General features: G+C 37.2%; 1 protein-coding gene across 1 annotated transcript; it reads left to right on the forward strand.

The window, feature by feature from the left end:
- The first annotated feature begins 4,639 nt into the window (after positions 1-4,639).
- LOC115293763 (olfactory receptor 2T1) lies at positions 4,640-5,689 on the forward strand. Its single transcript, XM_029941461.1, has one exon. It carries the CDS (start codon positions 4,724-4,726, stop codon positions 5,687-5,689), a length of 966 nt encoding a protein of 321 aa, XP_029797321.1. The 5' UTR covers positions 4,640-4,723.
- The last annotated feature ends 11,536 nt before the right edge of the window (positions 5,690-17,225 follow it).

The raw sequence follows: 17,225 nt of genomic DNA on the forward strand, positions 1-17,225 counted from the left end.
CAAATATGTCTCACATTAGTCTCCTGAAGTCCACAGGGATGAGATGTGCTTCTTCTAAGTGCACCTCATTTCGTGGCATTCTCATAAAACTATTTAAATCCCTGCCTTCACTCACACTGGGTTCCCATTTGGGCCAGGGAATCCAAACACAGAACACCTAGAGATGACTCAGCATTGGTTAATGGTCTGCGGTTTTCTTTCTTCCTTGTTACTCTTTCATTGTTGTCTCTTTTTGGTTTCTATTTTCTTGTAAAGATAGGAAGCAAGAATTAACACACTTTTGTAGAAGAATAGAGAATTTGTATGATTTGTCCTGGCAATGCAAAATGTTTCAGGAATTTTAGGATGGAAATTTTCTTTTAATGATGCATTTTCTGCAGAGTTATATTGCAAAATAGCTCTTAATATCTAACTGTGCATTTCTCTTTGTGCTAATTCTATCATCAGTTGCTAATGATACTTTTAGTCTATAGTTCAGAAAATTCAGGTTCATAAATACAAATTAAAAACCTCTGTGTGCTGGATTTTCATGCAGGGAACATCTGGACATACAGATTGGTCACATTTTGAAAATTTCCTACTGTGGATACCCATGACTGTGAATAACTTTGTGATTTTACTTTGTTAACGTAAACCAGAGGATAAATAAATCCACTAAACTTTTTCTACTAGTGACAGATCACCTTTTCTTTTCTGAAAAGTATTCATTTTTCATTGCTTTCTTAGTTATATAAAGTTCATACACTTTCCTGGTAAGTTTTCATTTTTATTTAATTAATTTATTTATTTATTCACTTATTTATTTTTACTAAATTTTATATGACCGTCTTTACCTTTGAACAACGCACCCTACTCTGAATGACTGTTTGGAGAGAATTCACCTGTAAGTAAGTGACAGAGATGAACTTCTTTAGTTTGACCTAGGCTTAGTATAAAATTAGGCATCAGGTGAATTTTTTATATTGATGATGTGCATTCCTTTCCTTTACACATACCGGGAAATGTGCATAGCAAGTTGTTTTTAATATATAGCATTCAAATTGCATGGCTGAGAAAAATAGTGAGGATTGTGAGGTGATGAGGGTAAAAATGGGAAGATACTGGGAAAATGAATAAATCATTTTGAAGCTCTTTCGAAATTAAATGATTGGATTAAATAGCTTGAAGTTTTTCTGAACAATGCAAAATTCTTGATTAAAGATAATTAGTGAATCATCTAGGGGACGCTGAAATATTTAGACCAACTCTGTTTATTGTTAATTTCCTGTCACTTTAATCAAAATCCAGGTCTATTGAAACTATCCACCAAGATCACAGGGAACTGATCAAATGCTGATGAACAAGTAGGTTGGCTCTTCAAATGAGACTTTAAATATTTGGTGAATAAGAAAATTGCTGAGCTTCCACAATATTTCTTAAGGATCTCAATAAATCAAAGACTTATGCAAGTTAAGTTTAAGGAAATGGAGGCAGGACTGTCTATAACTCACAGGCTGCAAATCTTAGGTGCAAACTTAATGAGGTAATGACTGCCCCATACCCCCCACCTCAAGTGCATTGAGAGGCAGACTGCCTGTTTTAATTCTTTCTGGAAATTATCTAGAATATGTATTTTAAATATACAGTTGTAATGGTGCTATTAGAGAAACAGTGCAAAGAATATTCTTTCCTAAAAATACTTGTTTATGTCTGTGTGTACTTGATCTTAGCAAAATCTTTCCTTCTCTCTTTTATTAGTTTTTTAATGACTTAAGCAAAAGCTGACTTATGAATTGGTTGGGATAGGGACAACACTATTGGAAAGACCGAAAAGTTCAAAGAAAATCTTGCATTTAGTCTTAGTTTATAGAGCATCTAAGATGAAAAGGCTTCCTAATTCCCTGCTGGGGCACCCACCACCACCATCGCTGGCATGGTTGCTTTTGTATCCTTGCACTCTTTTTACAGAAAAGGAAATGGAAAGTTGGAAAATAGAGGTGCTTGCCTTAATGGCACATAAGCAGACTCCTGTAGGTCCTCTGACTCGATGCCCAGAGCTCTTGTCTTATCAGCGATGCAAACATTTTACATATCACTCTCCCATAATGATTTTAAAGGTTGTAATGGCACCTGTATTTTTCTGTTCTACTTTGATAGTGGTTCAGAAACATTTTTGAATGCCCACCACACTATGAAATAAACTTTAATCATAAAAGGTGGGTCTCTGTAGTTATGGTTATCCCATGGTTATCCAAGCGTGTGATCTCTTTAAAGGTTCTGGCAGGAAGACTACGTGGTCAACAAAGGAATATAGTTCTAAGTCACTTCTTGGAGTGGTGTTCTAAACAGTAAAAGATCCGTGGTGAATTGTCTAATTACCTTGAATTTTAATGACTAATAATTATATGACTTATTCAATTTTATTTTATTATGAATGATTACCATTTTTGAGGTATTATGCAGAATTTAGGGATATAAAGAAGACTTAGGGTTAAATGTAAGGTTTTGTATTTAGTTTCAAAACTTCACGGCCAAGGGGGTGGTTAAGCATCAGACTTCAGCTCAGGTCATGATCTTACTGCTCATGGGTTTGAGCCTTGCACTGAGCTCTGTGCTGCAAGTTCAGAACCTGGAGCCTACTTTGGATTCTGTCTTCTTTTGTCTCCTCTGCTCCTCTCTCTGCCTCACTCTATCATTAATCATTGCATATAGTTAAAGTTTTCACAGATTTACATTGTTGGCACATTTCACTTGACAACTAATGTAAATGTCTAACTTTTTTTTTTCTGGAATATAGGTAAGAGCCCAGATTTGACACTGCCTGGACCAAACATCCCTGCCATTACCAGTATGTATGACCATGAGAACATTATTTACAATCCTGCCATCAATGAGAATGAGGATTATAGTTTTTCAATTTTTAGTGTTATTGCGAAGCTCAGCAAGTCAATAAATATGAAGCACTTGGCACAAAGTAAATTCTTCAAAGAGTTGTTCTAATTATTCTTTTTAAAATTATAAAAAATACTATAGGTGGAGAGAGTGTGTACAAGCAGAGGAGAGGGAGAGAGAGAGAGTGAGAAAGAGAGAGAGAATCTTAAGCAAGCTCCATATTCAGTGTGGAGTCCATGAGGGACTTGGTTCCATCACCCTGGGATCATGATTTAAGCCAAAAATCAAGAGTCAGACACTCAATGACTAAGCCACCCATGTCCCTCTGTGATTATTTTTAATAGCATTTGTTTTCTGTGGAATTAATTCAAATGTTCATATTTGTATAATATTTAGAAGAACTAGATTAGTTTGGCCTGTCTACCTTAAAAACCCATTGGTAAAATACATCTTGCCTTGACATATTTAATGTTAAACACATGATAAATCATCCTTAACTTTCATTTTTTTAATGTTTATTCATTATTGAGACAGAGAGAAACAAAACATGAGTGAAGGGTAGGCAGAGAGAGAGGGAGACACAGAATCTGAAGCAGGCTCCAAGCTGTCAGCATACAGCCAGACACGGGGCTTGAACCCACAGACTGTGAGATTACAACTTGAGCTGAAGTCTGTCAATCAACTGACTGAGCCACCCTGCCCGCCCCCTGTAACTTTCAAAAAGCTTGTTATAGTTCTTTTTTTTTTAATCACTATATGAAACTACCCAAAATACAATCAGTTTTCTTAATTACCAATCACTATGGGAAAAATCCAAATTCCAAAAGATAATAGGTGGTTTATGACTTACCATGTATGTACCTGTGTTATTTCCTTTGATTCCTAATTGCTAATGATAATTTAATGGCAGGTTAAATTTTTCTTAAAAATAAACATAAATAATTCTACAAGAGTAATGGCCTCTTTTTTTTGTGTGTGAGAGTGGTTTCCATTCCCCACTTTATTTTCTCCCATACAATTTTGTCTGCAATACAGATGAATTGATATCAAGGGAATACTCATAATTCTCAAATTCTAACAGTTCACATTGATGATCACTCATTTGTAGCTGAATGGCAGAGATAGGCTACTCGTAGTCAGTACTGAGATGTTTTAAGATGGTGGTAATGTTGATTATGATAATGATTCATTTGGGGCACCCAGGTTTTTTATATAAAGTGATCACCTTAACTCAATAATTCTGTTCTGTTAGTTGAATGTCTGACTCTTGACCTCGGCTCAGGTAATGATTTCATGGTTTGTGGGATGGAGCCATTCATCAGGCACTGCACAGACAGGGTGGAGCCTACTTGGGATTCTCTCTCAACTTCTCTCTCTCTGCTTCTCCCCTGCTCTCTCTCTAACTCCCTTCTTTAAAAATAAATAAATAAACTTAAAAAAGATTCATTTAATAAGGATGCCAATTTAAACTAAGGTAGTAGACACACACACACACACACACACACACACACACACACACACCCCAGACCAGGGTATGTTTAACTGAATAACAATATGGTTTGCACCCTATGTGTTGTTATATGTATCACTATAGTACAATGACATCTGTTGACATCATCTTTTCCAATGTATTTAAAGAATTATTGAGTTAAGGTGATCACTTTATATAAAAAACATTCTAGAATATATTAAATGCTAGATATCAGTATCAAAATTGTAAGGAAATATTTGTAAATATTTTCTTTAGACGTTTACAACTTTTTGCTTAACAATCAACTTAGATGGTCTTCTATTAAATTCTTGGGATTATTCTCATTGTATTTGAAAGATTCTAGGTCACAGCGGCACCATCATGGGATCCAGGGAGATGTATAACACATCTTCCACAGACTTCATCTTCATGGGGCTGTTCAACAGGAAGGACATCTCAGGCCTTCTCTTTGCCATCATCTCTATCATCTTTTTCACTGCATTGATGGCCAATGGGGTTATGATCTTCCTGATCCACACTGATTCACGACTTCACACCCCCATGTACTTTCTGCTAAGCCACCTCTCCTTCATTGACATGATGTACATTTCCACCATTGTGCCCAAGATGCTGGTTGATTACCTTCTGGGTCAAAGAACCATCTCCTTTATAGGGTGCACAGCTCAGCATTTCCTCTACCTCACCCTTGTGGGAGCTGAGTTCTTCCTGCTGGGCCTCATGGCCTATGACCGCTATGTGGCCATCTGTAACCCGCTTCGCTACCCTGTCCTTATGAGCCGCCGGGTCTGTTGGATGATCATAGCAGGTTCCTGGTTTGGAGGTTTTTTAGATGGCTTCCTTCTAACTCCCATCACCATGAGCTTTCCTTTCTGTAACTCCCGGGAAATTAACCATTTCTTTTGTGAGGCGCCTGCAGTCTTGAGGTTGGCGTGTGCAGACACAGGCGTCTATGAGACAGTAATGTATGTGTGCTGTGTTCTGATGCTACTGATTCCTTTCTCTGTGGTGATTGCTTCCTATGCTCAAATCCTGACCACAGTCCATCACATGAGTTCAGTGGAGGGGAGGAAGAAAGCATTTGCTACCTGCTCATCTCACATGACAGTGGTGACCTTGTTCTATGGTGCTGCCATGTATACCTACATGCTGCCACACTCTTACCACAGCCCAACCCAGGACAAAGTCTTCTCTGTGTTCTACACAATCCTCACACCAATGCTGAATCCACTCATCTACAGTCTGAGGAACAAGGATGTGACTGGAGCTCTGAAGAGGGCACTAGGTGTGTTCAAAAGGACACAAAGAGTGTCAGGAGATGTGTTTTGACAATGGGGTCTTCTCATATGGATGAAAAATAGGAGCCTTTGTGGACAGTGTGGCCATACTCTCAATGAAGGATTAACCTGGTGGGTAGGTGTAATTGTGCAGACAAAGGGAAAGGAAAAGAGCAATATGAAAAAAATCCTCTTAATCTTCATTCTTTCATCTTTTCTTCCCTTTCTTATATCTTCCCTTTATTCTTGTATTCAAAATAAATGCCCAGTGTTTTTCAGAAATAAAAAAATGAAAATTCTTGCTTGCAGTTTAACCTTTTGGAAGTAAAATAAATTGCATGCAATTTAAAATAGCATCAACTGTGTCAAAGAGTGCAGGAGGGAAGATGGTAATTTTGGTATATGTGACACTGCTGAATAATTATACTCACTATCTAAAGATAAGATAAATATTTTCTTCTCTATGTTTAAGTCTAATACCTGACATGGTCTTTAGGAAGATAGTTGTGTAGCTATCTATTTGCTCCAGTTTGTCAGTTGGTAAAAAGAGTCACTGAATATAGTTTTCATAAATAGCCATTGTACTCCCTGCAATAATTAGGTGTGTTTTACTTTAAGTAGAAATGTAGTATTTAACTTTGTTTGCAACACATAAGTGAAAACTATTTGTCAGATACGTTAAAATTGATGGATGAGAACAAATGACATTACCCAGAGAAGACAAAATAAGGATACTATATGCCTAAATATTTACTAAACATACAGGAGTTGGGTGGATACTAAAATAATTTTTCAAAGATGTCACAATATCATCAGGGTAAATCATATTCCAGCTGCATAATAGAAGTTTGCTTATCTTCTATGTATATATATTCCATGTATCATGCTCCACACAGTTCAAGAATTGAGGGCAATAATTATACAGCAAATCATGTTCAGTGTTGTATTTGGTTATATAAGGAGTCCATTCAGGTATCGTAGGGGTTATTTTATTAAATTATTAATAATAATCAATCATATTAGTCTACCAAAACTTAACAATTCACATAACTTGATTGTCATCTAACAACTCCATAACAAATAAAGCTCATATTAAGAGTTCAAATTACAGATGGTAACAGTGAGGATCAGGGAAGTAAGGGACTTCTGTAGGGCAAGATTTTAAAATAGTGCACTACATTGCAAAATTTCAAGGAATGTGGTTGATTGAACACTATATCTTTCATATACAGCTTCCTCATTTATTTGTCCATACATTCATTTATCTATCATAGCTGTGAGCAAGATAGGTAAAGCACCTTCATTTAAAAACTTTACCTTCTGAAGGAGGAAAGCAATGAAAAGAAAATAAAAACAAGCAATCAAGGAAACAACTTATATCCCTACCACACTGTATGTAGCATTAGTGACTAAAGCTGAACATATATGTTTTCTGCAACCCAGAATAAACACACTCAGGTTAATTTCTAACAAACATTTATTCATAATCTTTACCAAAGGGCACGTGTAACAGAAAAAAGAAAATTAGAAGCTATGCAAAAGCTCACTGGTGGTGACATGGATAAATAAATTGTGACATACAATAAAAATAGACATTCTACAAATACTACTTATAATGGTATGGATTAATTTCAGAAGTATCTTGCACTAAAGAAGCAAGTCAGAAAAAAGTACATTTATATAAAGTACAGAATGAAAAAAACTACCCTATACTTGGAAGATTAGTAGCTGAAAGGGTATGTTGGTGGGTTTGGGGTGCTGGTAGTTTTCTGTTTCTTGATGTGGATCCTGATTTCACACACAGCATTTAGTTAGAGAAAATTGATCCGGTTCAAACTTTTGTATATTTAACATTTTGTATGTTTACTGTGCTTCAATAAAAAGTTAAAATATAGCTCATATTAAATATATACCACATTTTCTTTATCCATCCATCAGTGGCTGCTTAACTTGCTTCCATGCCTTGGCTATTGTGACCAATATTTCCATAAACATGAGGATGCAGACATCTTTTCCACATTAGTGATTTTTTTTTCTTTCAAGTATACTTCCAGAAGTGGAATTGCTGAATTATATGGAAGTACTATTGTTTTTATAATTTGAGGAACTTTTATACTGTTTTCCACAGTGGCCACATGAATTTACATTCTCACAAATAATGCACAGGGGTTCCCTTGACAACACTTGTTATCTCTTATCTTTTTGATGACAGTCATTCTAACAGGTGCAAAGTTTTAGCTCATTTTGTGGTACACCTTAAACTAATACAATGTTCTATCCCAATTATGTTTTAAAACTGGTAAAATGTAACGTGATATAATGAAGTGTAGACAAGAAATACAATAACACAGTGTTATAATGGAGATCTCTAGAGGGCTACTAAAGTTACTATGCTCAAGGAAGGACTTTCTGAGGAGATTCTATTTGGTCAGGAAAGGAGAAATCCAGGTAGAGAGGCTTTCAGGTAAGAAGAATATTAGGTGTATTGAAATAGGGAAGGTGTATTCAGAAGACTGGACAATTAAATTGAAATATTGATTCAAATTTCTATTGTCTATATAAGTGGAAATTTCAGATAAGAAGCTAGATATATTAGTTTGTATATCATCTGAGTTATGTGTAAAGATCGATTTTAGGAGTCATTGATAAGCAGATGGTACATAATGATTAGGAGATCAACTAAGTAGGGACTATATGCATACAGAAGAAAGAACTGAATAATAGGTCAAATATTTCAATACATAAACTCCAAGCCATGGAAGAAGTAGGTGACAATAAAGGAATAGAAAAGATATACAACACTCAGGGGAGTGTGGTGTGATAGAAACCTCAAAAAGACAGACTTTCTCATAGAAAGAAAGAGTCTACCATGTGAAATATTAGATATAATTTAACTAAATTTGAAAAAGAAAAGTTGATCACCTGAGTAGGGCAACTAATAGTCTTTTTTTGTCCTTGACAGAGATGTCTCAATGGACTGGAGGAGAACATTTTATGAAGTAGATTAGAACAGAAACACTATCATAACTTGGAGAAAACTTCAGTAATTTTCTCTCTTTAGCAGATAGTTATATCTTGAGTGTTTTAAGGAGTTACAGGAAAAGTTTTTTCTTCTTCAAGATGGATAATATTAATATTTTTTTTTATTTTCCAAGAATAGCCTGGTGTTGAGGGAGAAATCAATGATTCAAGAAAGAAAGAGAGGGGAATTTCAGGATAAAAGCCTGTGAGTCAGCTGAAGGGTTGCACTTTTGGAGGGTTTTGTTTTCAGCTAGGGGCAGAAATTTTAATTAAAAGTAAGGATAAATACAATAAAATGAATAAAAAGAAAATGGAGCATCAAGTATGATTCCTATTTCATTATTATTACTGCTAATCATTAATTGATTTACCACCACATGCTTATTTCTTGGTTTTTTAAAACACAATCCTAACAGATTGTGTTGCTATGATTGTGTGGGCAGTCTACTAAAGCCAAGTTTTTGTTTGGAATATTTGATCATTTCATTTAATTTCTTAAACAAGTTTATCTGTGATAAAATACATAATAGTTAACATTTGATTAACTATTCATGGATAGTTCATGGAAAATTCATGGATCTGAATTTTTCAAATCCCGCAAATTGTAAATTTTATAAAGCTTTGATACCTTCTCCTTCTGTTTGGACTCATCACATTCATATGGAACTCACAGCAAATCTCACAATGTGCAGTCCATCTGAAAGCTCTTTACTGAATTTCTATACTTTTGACTCCTGATGTTAGTATCATTACAGAAAACTATGATGGGTGACTAAACTACATCAGTACTTTGAGGTTTAGGATGCACTATTTCCAAATGTAGTACTTTAGCGTACTGAATATATTTGAGAAAAGAGCAAAAGCAGAAAGATCACTATGGTATCCACCCTCCCTTCTTTCCTGAAAGCAGAAAATGTCTCCCATGTAAATGGTGCCCTCCACATACTGGGAGAAGGGATGACATCCTTGCCACCAGAGACAGGGAATTTAGGATTAAGAGGCTATATAAACACATTTTATTAATTCTTCATCATTTGCTTCATTTAGTCCCTAATCTTCAGCCTCATCAGTTCTTCACAAATTTATTTTCTTTGTCAAAAAGATATAAAAGCTTCATTCTCTGGTCACTGTCACTTGCTTGAGTGTTCATTGTCTTTGAGAACTCCCATGGATATATAAAACTCAATAAAATTGTGATGATTTTCTCTTATTAATTTATCCTATGCAATTTAATTCTTAGGCCCAGCCAAAGACCAAAAAAAGGTAAAAGATAATTTTTTCTCCATTATAATGCTTACAACTTCCTTCTATATTTTGGCTTGAGTAAGTCAGATATATCTGGTTAGATAATGGCCAATTCGTTATCCTTTAAAAAAAATCTTTATACTTGTATTTCTTATGCATGCATCCTTTTAAAATGTTTCATTTTTGCTTATTTTTGAACTTTAAAAACAGCCTTATGCTAAAAACACTGTGTGAGGGAGGGCATTTGGGTGGCTTAATCAGATGAGAATCTAACTTTTGATTTCAGCTAAGGTCATGATTTCATGGGCATAGAATCGAGCCCTGTATTGGGGTCTGTGCTGAGCATGGACCCTGTTGAATTTTCTCTCTCCCTCTCCCTTTAACCCTCTCCTTGACCTGCCCTCTCTAACTCTCTCTCTCTCTCTCTCTCTCTCTCTGTCTCACCCTCTCTCAAATAAAAATATACAAATACAAATAACTTTATACTTAAATTACTATTTTGACATTTGTGTTTCTTTTCCTTTTTGACAAATGTTACATTTGTAATATTCATCACTTTATGGTGTATATAAAGAATATGCATTTATTCTTAGTGTACAGTATTTTATAGAATGACTATATGCCAGTAATATAGATATAGATAGATAGTTATAGATATAAATATAGATATAGATAGATATCTCTATTTTATAACTGTATATTTTGTTTTCAGTTTTTGGCTACTTTGAACATATATGTGTATAATGTGTAAATATATATATACACACACACACACATGTATACTTACATTTAGGTAATATATATATATATATATATATATATATATATATATATATTTACATTTATGTACCTGTGTCTCCATACAAAAATTTTTAAAAATATAGTATAAACCTAAGAGAAAACCTGATGGTCTGAAAAGGGTGCATTCTTTAAAATCTACTTGAACCTATATTTCCAAATGGTTCAAACAATTCACAGTTCCTTCAGCTCTGCATTTCTGCATTTGACCAAAATTTAGTATTGAATGGGTTTTTATTATTTGAAAATACATTAGATATATAATCCTAATCAATATGATTTTAATATCAATTATGGTAACATTTAATGTGATTGAATCATTTTTCTTTTTTCTTTTTTGAGAGAGAGACAACATATGTGGTGCAAGGGCAGAAAGACAAAGAGAGAGAGGGAGAATCCCAAGCAGGCTCCATGGTGCCAGCTGTGGAGCCCAATGTGGGACTCAAACTCATGCACCATGAAACTATGACTTGAGCCGAAATCAAGAGTTGGTCACTTAATGGACTGAACCAACCAGGCACCCTGAAGTTGAATGACTTTTAACTGGTTTATCACTTACAGATCCTCTATGTGAAGTGTCTATTCAAGTCTCTTACCCATTTTTTAAAAATGTTTTACATTTTATTGTATTTTTAATGTTTATTGATTTACTTTAATAAAGAGACAGAAATGAAAAAGCTATGGAGGAGTAGAAAGAAACCGAAAGAGAGTATTCTAAGCAGGCTCCATGTTGTCAAAACAGAATCCCATGCTGGACTCCATCTTGCAAAATGTAAGATCATAACCTGAGCAAAGACTGACAGTTGGACAGCCAACTTTTTCTGTCTCGTTTAAGTAATTTTTTCTTTCATAAAGTCATGAATGACTCCTGTAAGTTTTTATTTAAATTCCAGTTAGTTAATACTAGTAATACTAGTTTCAGGAATACAATATACTGACTCAACACTTCCATACCATACCTGATAGTCATCACAACAAATTCACTCTTGAGATCTGAGTTAAGATGGTGGCAGATTGCGGAACTCTAGACTTGACTCATTCCCCCAAAGACAACTGGATAACTATCAAATCATCCTAAAATACCCCAAAAATCCTTATAGATTTTTGGATACTAGTCCTTTATCTGATATGTCATTTGCAACTATCTTTTCCCATTCCATTGGTTGCTTATTAGTTTTCTTGATTGTCTCCTTTGCAGTACCGAATTTTTTTTTATCTTGATGAGGTCCCAATAGTTCATTTTTGCTTTCATTTCCCTTGCCTTTGAAGATGTGTCAAGTAGGAAATTGCTGCGGTGGAGGTCAAGGAGGCTGTTTCCTACCTTCTCCTTGAGGGTTTTGATGGTTTCCTATCTCACATTCAGGTCCTTCAGCCATTTTGAGTTGATTTTTGTGTATGGGGTAAGAAAGTGGTCTAGTTTCATTCTTCTGTATGCTGTTGTCCAGTTCTCCCAGCAATACCTGCTAAAGAGGCAGTCACCAAACTCCACACCCAAAAAATGAATAATCCAGTGAAGAAATGAGCAGAAGACATAAACAGACACTTCTCCAAAGAGGACATCCAGATGACCTGCAGGCACATGAAATGATGCTCAGCATCACTCGTCATCAGGGGAAGACAAATCAAAACCACACTAATATACCATCTCACGCCAGTCAGAGTGGCTAAAATGAACAAATCAAGAGCCAATAGATGCTGGCGAGAGTGTGGAGAGACGGGCACCCTCCTACACTGTTGGTGGGAATGTAAACTGGTGTAGCCGCTCTGGAAAACAGTGTGGAGGTTCCTCAAAAAACTGTCAGTAGAACTCCCTTATGACCCAGCAATAACACTGCTAGGGATTTACCCAAGGGATACAGAAGTGCTGATGCATAGGGGCACATGTACCCCAATGTTCATAGCAGCACTGTCAACAATAGCCAAATCATGGAAAGAGTCTCAATGTCCTTCAACTGATGAATGGATCAAGAAGATGTGGTATATACATATACAATGGAGTATTACATGGCAATGAGAAAGAATGAAATATGGCCATTTGTAGCAAAGTGGATGGACTTCGAGGGTGTCATGCTGTAAGGATGCAGGTCTGAATCACACTGACTCCATGTCAGGCTTCCAGTTTCCCCTCTGTCCTTGGAGGCCTAGGTGTCAGTTTCTCAAAATCTTTAGACAATAAAAGGGCACACATTGCCCAAGGCAGGAGGGACCACCCTTGTAACACCCTTAACATTTCTAAGGGCAGGCCTAGAGATAGAAGCTATAGATAATCACTTATTGCTTAAGGTAAGTTACACCCTACTTGAGGGTCCTGGGTCCTGGGTCCACTCTGTAATTGGTTAACACTCTAAATGTTGTGATTGGGTCCTGCCAAAATTAACAGACACTCTGGACAATGTGTATGGTTAAAGTTACTGCCAGTGATGTTCTGCTATAATGATTGGACCCCTGTACCTGTGTCACAATTTCCTGTAACTCCCCTTTCCCAAAACTCATAAAAGCCCTACCCCGCCTTCGTTCAGGACTCTCAGCATGGATCCACTGCACTGGTGAAGTCTGTGAGACCGAGTTAAGGTCCGGCAAGCCTAAACTCGTAATAAAGCCCTTTGCTTCTGCATGCATGACTCAGTCACCCCAGAGGTCTCTGGTTTTGGGGGATGATAATGAAATCTTGGGCATAACAATGCTAAGTGAAATAAGTCAGGTGGAGAAGGATATGCTTGCACTCATAGGTCTAACAGGAGAAACCTAATGGAGATGCATGGGGAGGGGAAGGGGGAAAGAGAGTTGGGGAGAGAGAGGGACGCAAAGCCTGAGAGACCTTTGAATACTGAAAACAAAGTAAGGGTTGAAGGGGGAGCGGAAGGGGGAAGGGAGCTGGTGATAATGGAGGAGGGCACCAGTGGGGAAGAGCACTGGGAGACCAATATGGAGACCAATTTGACAATAAACTCTTTAAAAAATACCCCCAAAATCAACCTGAAGACAGAACAAACTCCAAAATGAGAGGGCTAGGAGAAGTCACACTGAATAAGGTAGGAGGTATAGAGACATGGTTTGGGGGAGAAAAAAAATGGATGCTATGGAGAGGAGGGGCCATGGTCACAGTAAAAGGGCAGAGAGAGGAACACTCAGGGACACACATGTGGAGAGTATTTCCCCAAAGCCCTGTGGCTGTGAAAATAATAGAGACTAATTTTTATGAGTTCTTGCAACCAGTTAGTGTTAAAGATTGCAGTTTTAAAGGTCAGTAGCTTTGGCTGGAATAGATCCCTGAGGGCACTACCCTACTCCTGGAAAGAAGGCAGACAAACAACCCCAGGGCAGACAGCATGGAAACAAAGATCTGGGGCACACAGGAAAGAGATTGTTTACTATTCTTGGAGCAAGCCCCTGAGAGGCAAGATTTAGGGAGACACTTTTAAGAAGACAATGGAGCCAAACAGCATATTTCTTCTCTGCCACTCCTAAGCATAGACACAGAGCCACCTGCAGAAAGCAGATCAGTTCTAACACTGGCGTGTAATTTGCTTACACAGAGTTCCAAACTGTTGCACTCTGACATAACTGCCCTTCTGGATCAAGCTCACCCACAGAAGACCAGTGCAGGCCCTTGCCCACACCACAACCTTAAATCCTAGAGTTTTAAAAGTCAGCGGACATGGCTTGATAGAGCCCAGAGGGCACTGCGATGCTCCTGGACAGAACACAGGCAAACAAGCTTGAGGTAGACTGTATGGAAACAACAATATAAAAGAACACCTGGTACAAACAGTAGGGTAATTTTTTATTCTTCTTGGTAGGCTTCCTTGAGAGGCAGTGTGAATGGTAGTGCCTCTCTTGGAACAAGGGAGCTGGCTGACACCATTTCCCTCCTCCGTCCCTCAGCATAAACAAGGCCACCTGCAGGAAGCAGGTCAGTGGGTACTCAGGATGCCTAACTTGCTTATACTAAGTTTCAGACTTCCACACTCACTCTTGCCATAGTCCATAACAAATCCAGGCCCATCATCTACAAAACCAGACAAACTCCTGCCTGCCCAAGATCTTTTGGCAAGAATTTTTCAGGGCCTCAGTGATGGTAGAGGTTGTGACAGGTTGATTTCACAAAGCATACCAAAGCACATCTATTTAAAACTTGACACATTCAAGCCAGAGATCAAATGGTACCCACTGCATGCAAAGATAGTCTCTGCAGACAACTGGCCTAAAAGATAGTGTAGGCAGAACACAACAGCAGAGCTCATGCAACACACACGGGGGGCGCTCCCTTAAGCACTAGGCCCAGGGAACTACATGACATCTTTTTCATAAAGACATTACTTTTAGGCCAGGATACATAACTGGCTTTTCTATAAGAGAGAAGAAGTCAGAGATTTTGTAAGGACGCAGGACTGAGCCAAACTGACTCCATGACAGACTTCAAGTTTCCCTCTGACCTTGGAGCCATAAGTGTAGGTTTCCCAGAATCATACGGGCACAGATAGCTCAACCAGGGACCACCCTAGTAACACCCAATCAGAAGTGGCCAGCTAAAATGCTTACCACTCCTAAGGGCAGGCCTAGAGATAGAAGCTATAGATAATCACTTATTGCTTAAAGCTAGTTACACCCTTCTTGAGGGTCCTGGGTCCACTCTGTAATTGGTTAATACTCTAAATGTTGTGATTGGGTCTCACCAAAAGTAACGAACAACCTGGAAAATGTATGGTTAAAGTTACTGCCAATAATGTTATGTGATAATGATTGGATCACTGTACCTGTGTCTCAATTTCCTGTAACTCCCGCTTCCCAAAGCCCATAAAAATCCTGCTCAGCCCTTGTTCGGGGCTCTCAGCACGGATCGACTGTGCTGGTGAAGTCTGTGAGACCCCACTTAGGCCCGGCGAGCCTAAGCCGTAATAAAACTGCCCTTTGCTTTTGCATGCATGACTCGGTCTCCCTGGTGGTCTCTGGTTTTGGGGGATGATATTGAAATCTGGACATAACAATTTAACAAAATAAGAAAACAGAAAAATTTATCTCAAATGATAGAATAAGACTGCACCCAGAGATCTAAGCAAAACAGATATAACTAGCATGCCTGATGGAAAATTTATAGATAACAATGGTTAAGGGACACACATTGGGCTTGAGAAAAGAAAGCCCACATCAGTGTTACCATTACCACAGAGATCAAAAGGTTAAAAAAGATTTACTTGAAGGGATACCTGAGTAGCTCAAGTGGTTAAGCGTCCAACTCTTGGTTTCGGCTCAGGTTTGTGAGTTTGAGTCCCATATAAGGCTCTGTGTCGGTGGTGTACAGTGTGCTTAGGATTCTCTCTCTCTCTCTCTCTCTCTCTCTCTCTCTCTCTCTCTCTGACCCCCCCTGCTTGCTCACACTCTCTCAAAAAAAGGAATAAATTCACTTAAAAAAGTTAAATAAAGATTCAATTGTAAATGAACATTGCAGGAAATAAGAGTAGAAATACACTTGATGCAATGAACAGCAGATTGGAAAAAGGTGAGGAATGAGTGACCTAGAAGAAAAAGTAATAAAAGCCATGAGGCTAAATAACAGAGAGAGAAGATTTATGAAATAGGAGAATAGACAGGAAAATCACATACCAAACATAATCACATTCATAATATAGAGTCCCAGAAGGAAAAGAGAGAGAAAAGGGGCAGAAAACTTATTTGACATTTTAGCTAAATAATAGCTAAAACCTTCTATAATCTGGAAGATGAAAGCGACATCCAAATCCAGTAGTCACAGAGAACTCCCTTCAAAATCAATAAAGGCAAGCCAACCAAGGCCCATTGTAATTAAATGAAAAATATAGTGATAAAGAAAAAAAAATCTTAAAATCAACAAGAAAAAAATCTTTAAAGTACAAGGAAAAATTCATAGAACTAGCTGGAGATTTCTCATCAGTATCTTGGCAAACCAGAAAGGACTATCATGATACATTCAAAGTACTAAATGGTAAAGAAATTTGCAGCCAAGAATATTCTATTCAGCAAGGCTATCATTCAGAATAGAAGGAGAGGTAGAGTGTCCCAAAGAAGCAAAAACTAAAGGGCTTTGTGCCCACTATATCAGCCTACAAAAAGTACGTAAGGGGACTCTTCTCAGTGCTAAGATGGGAAATCATCAGAGAAAATATTCAGAAAGAACAACAAAACAACATACACACACACATATATACACATATACACACATATATACATGTGTATAATATATAATGTATATATAATGTATTATAATGTATATAATATATACATGTGTATATATACGATTGTATATATAAATACATGTCTTTTAAAAATTACTTTTAATGTAAATGGACTAAACACTCGCTCAAAAGACATAGGATGTCAGAATGGATTAAAAAAGGACCATCAGCATCTATAGGCTGCATACAAGAGACTCATTTAAAAAACCTGTTAAAGTTTATTTATTTTTCAGAGAGAGAGAGAGAGAGAGAGAGTGGGGGGGCAGAGATACACACACACACACACACACACACACACAACTTGAGGCAGAC

The sequence above is a fragment of the Suricata suricatta genome, chromosome 6 (assembly GCF_006229205.1).
Source record: "Suricata suricatta isolate VVHF042 chromosome 6, meerkat_22Aug2017_6uvM2_HiC, whole genome shotgun sequence".
NCBI lineage: Eukaryota > Metazoa > Chordata > Mammalia > Carnivora > Herpestidae > Suricata > Suricata suricatta.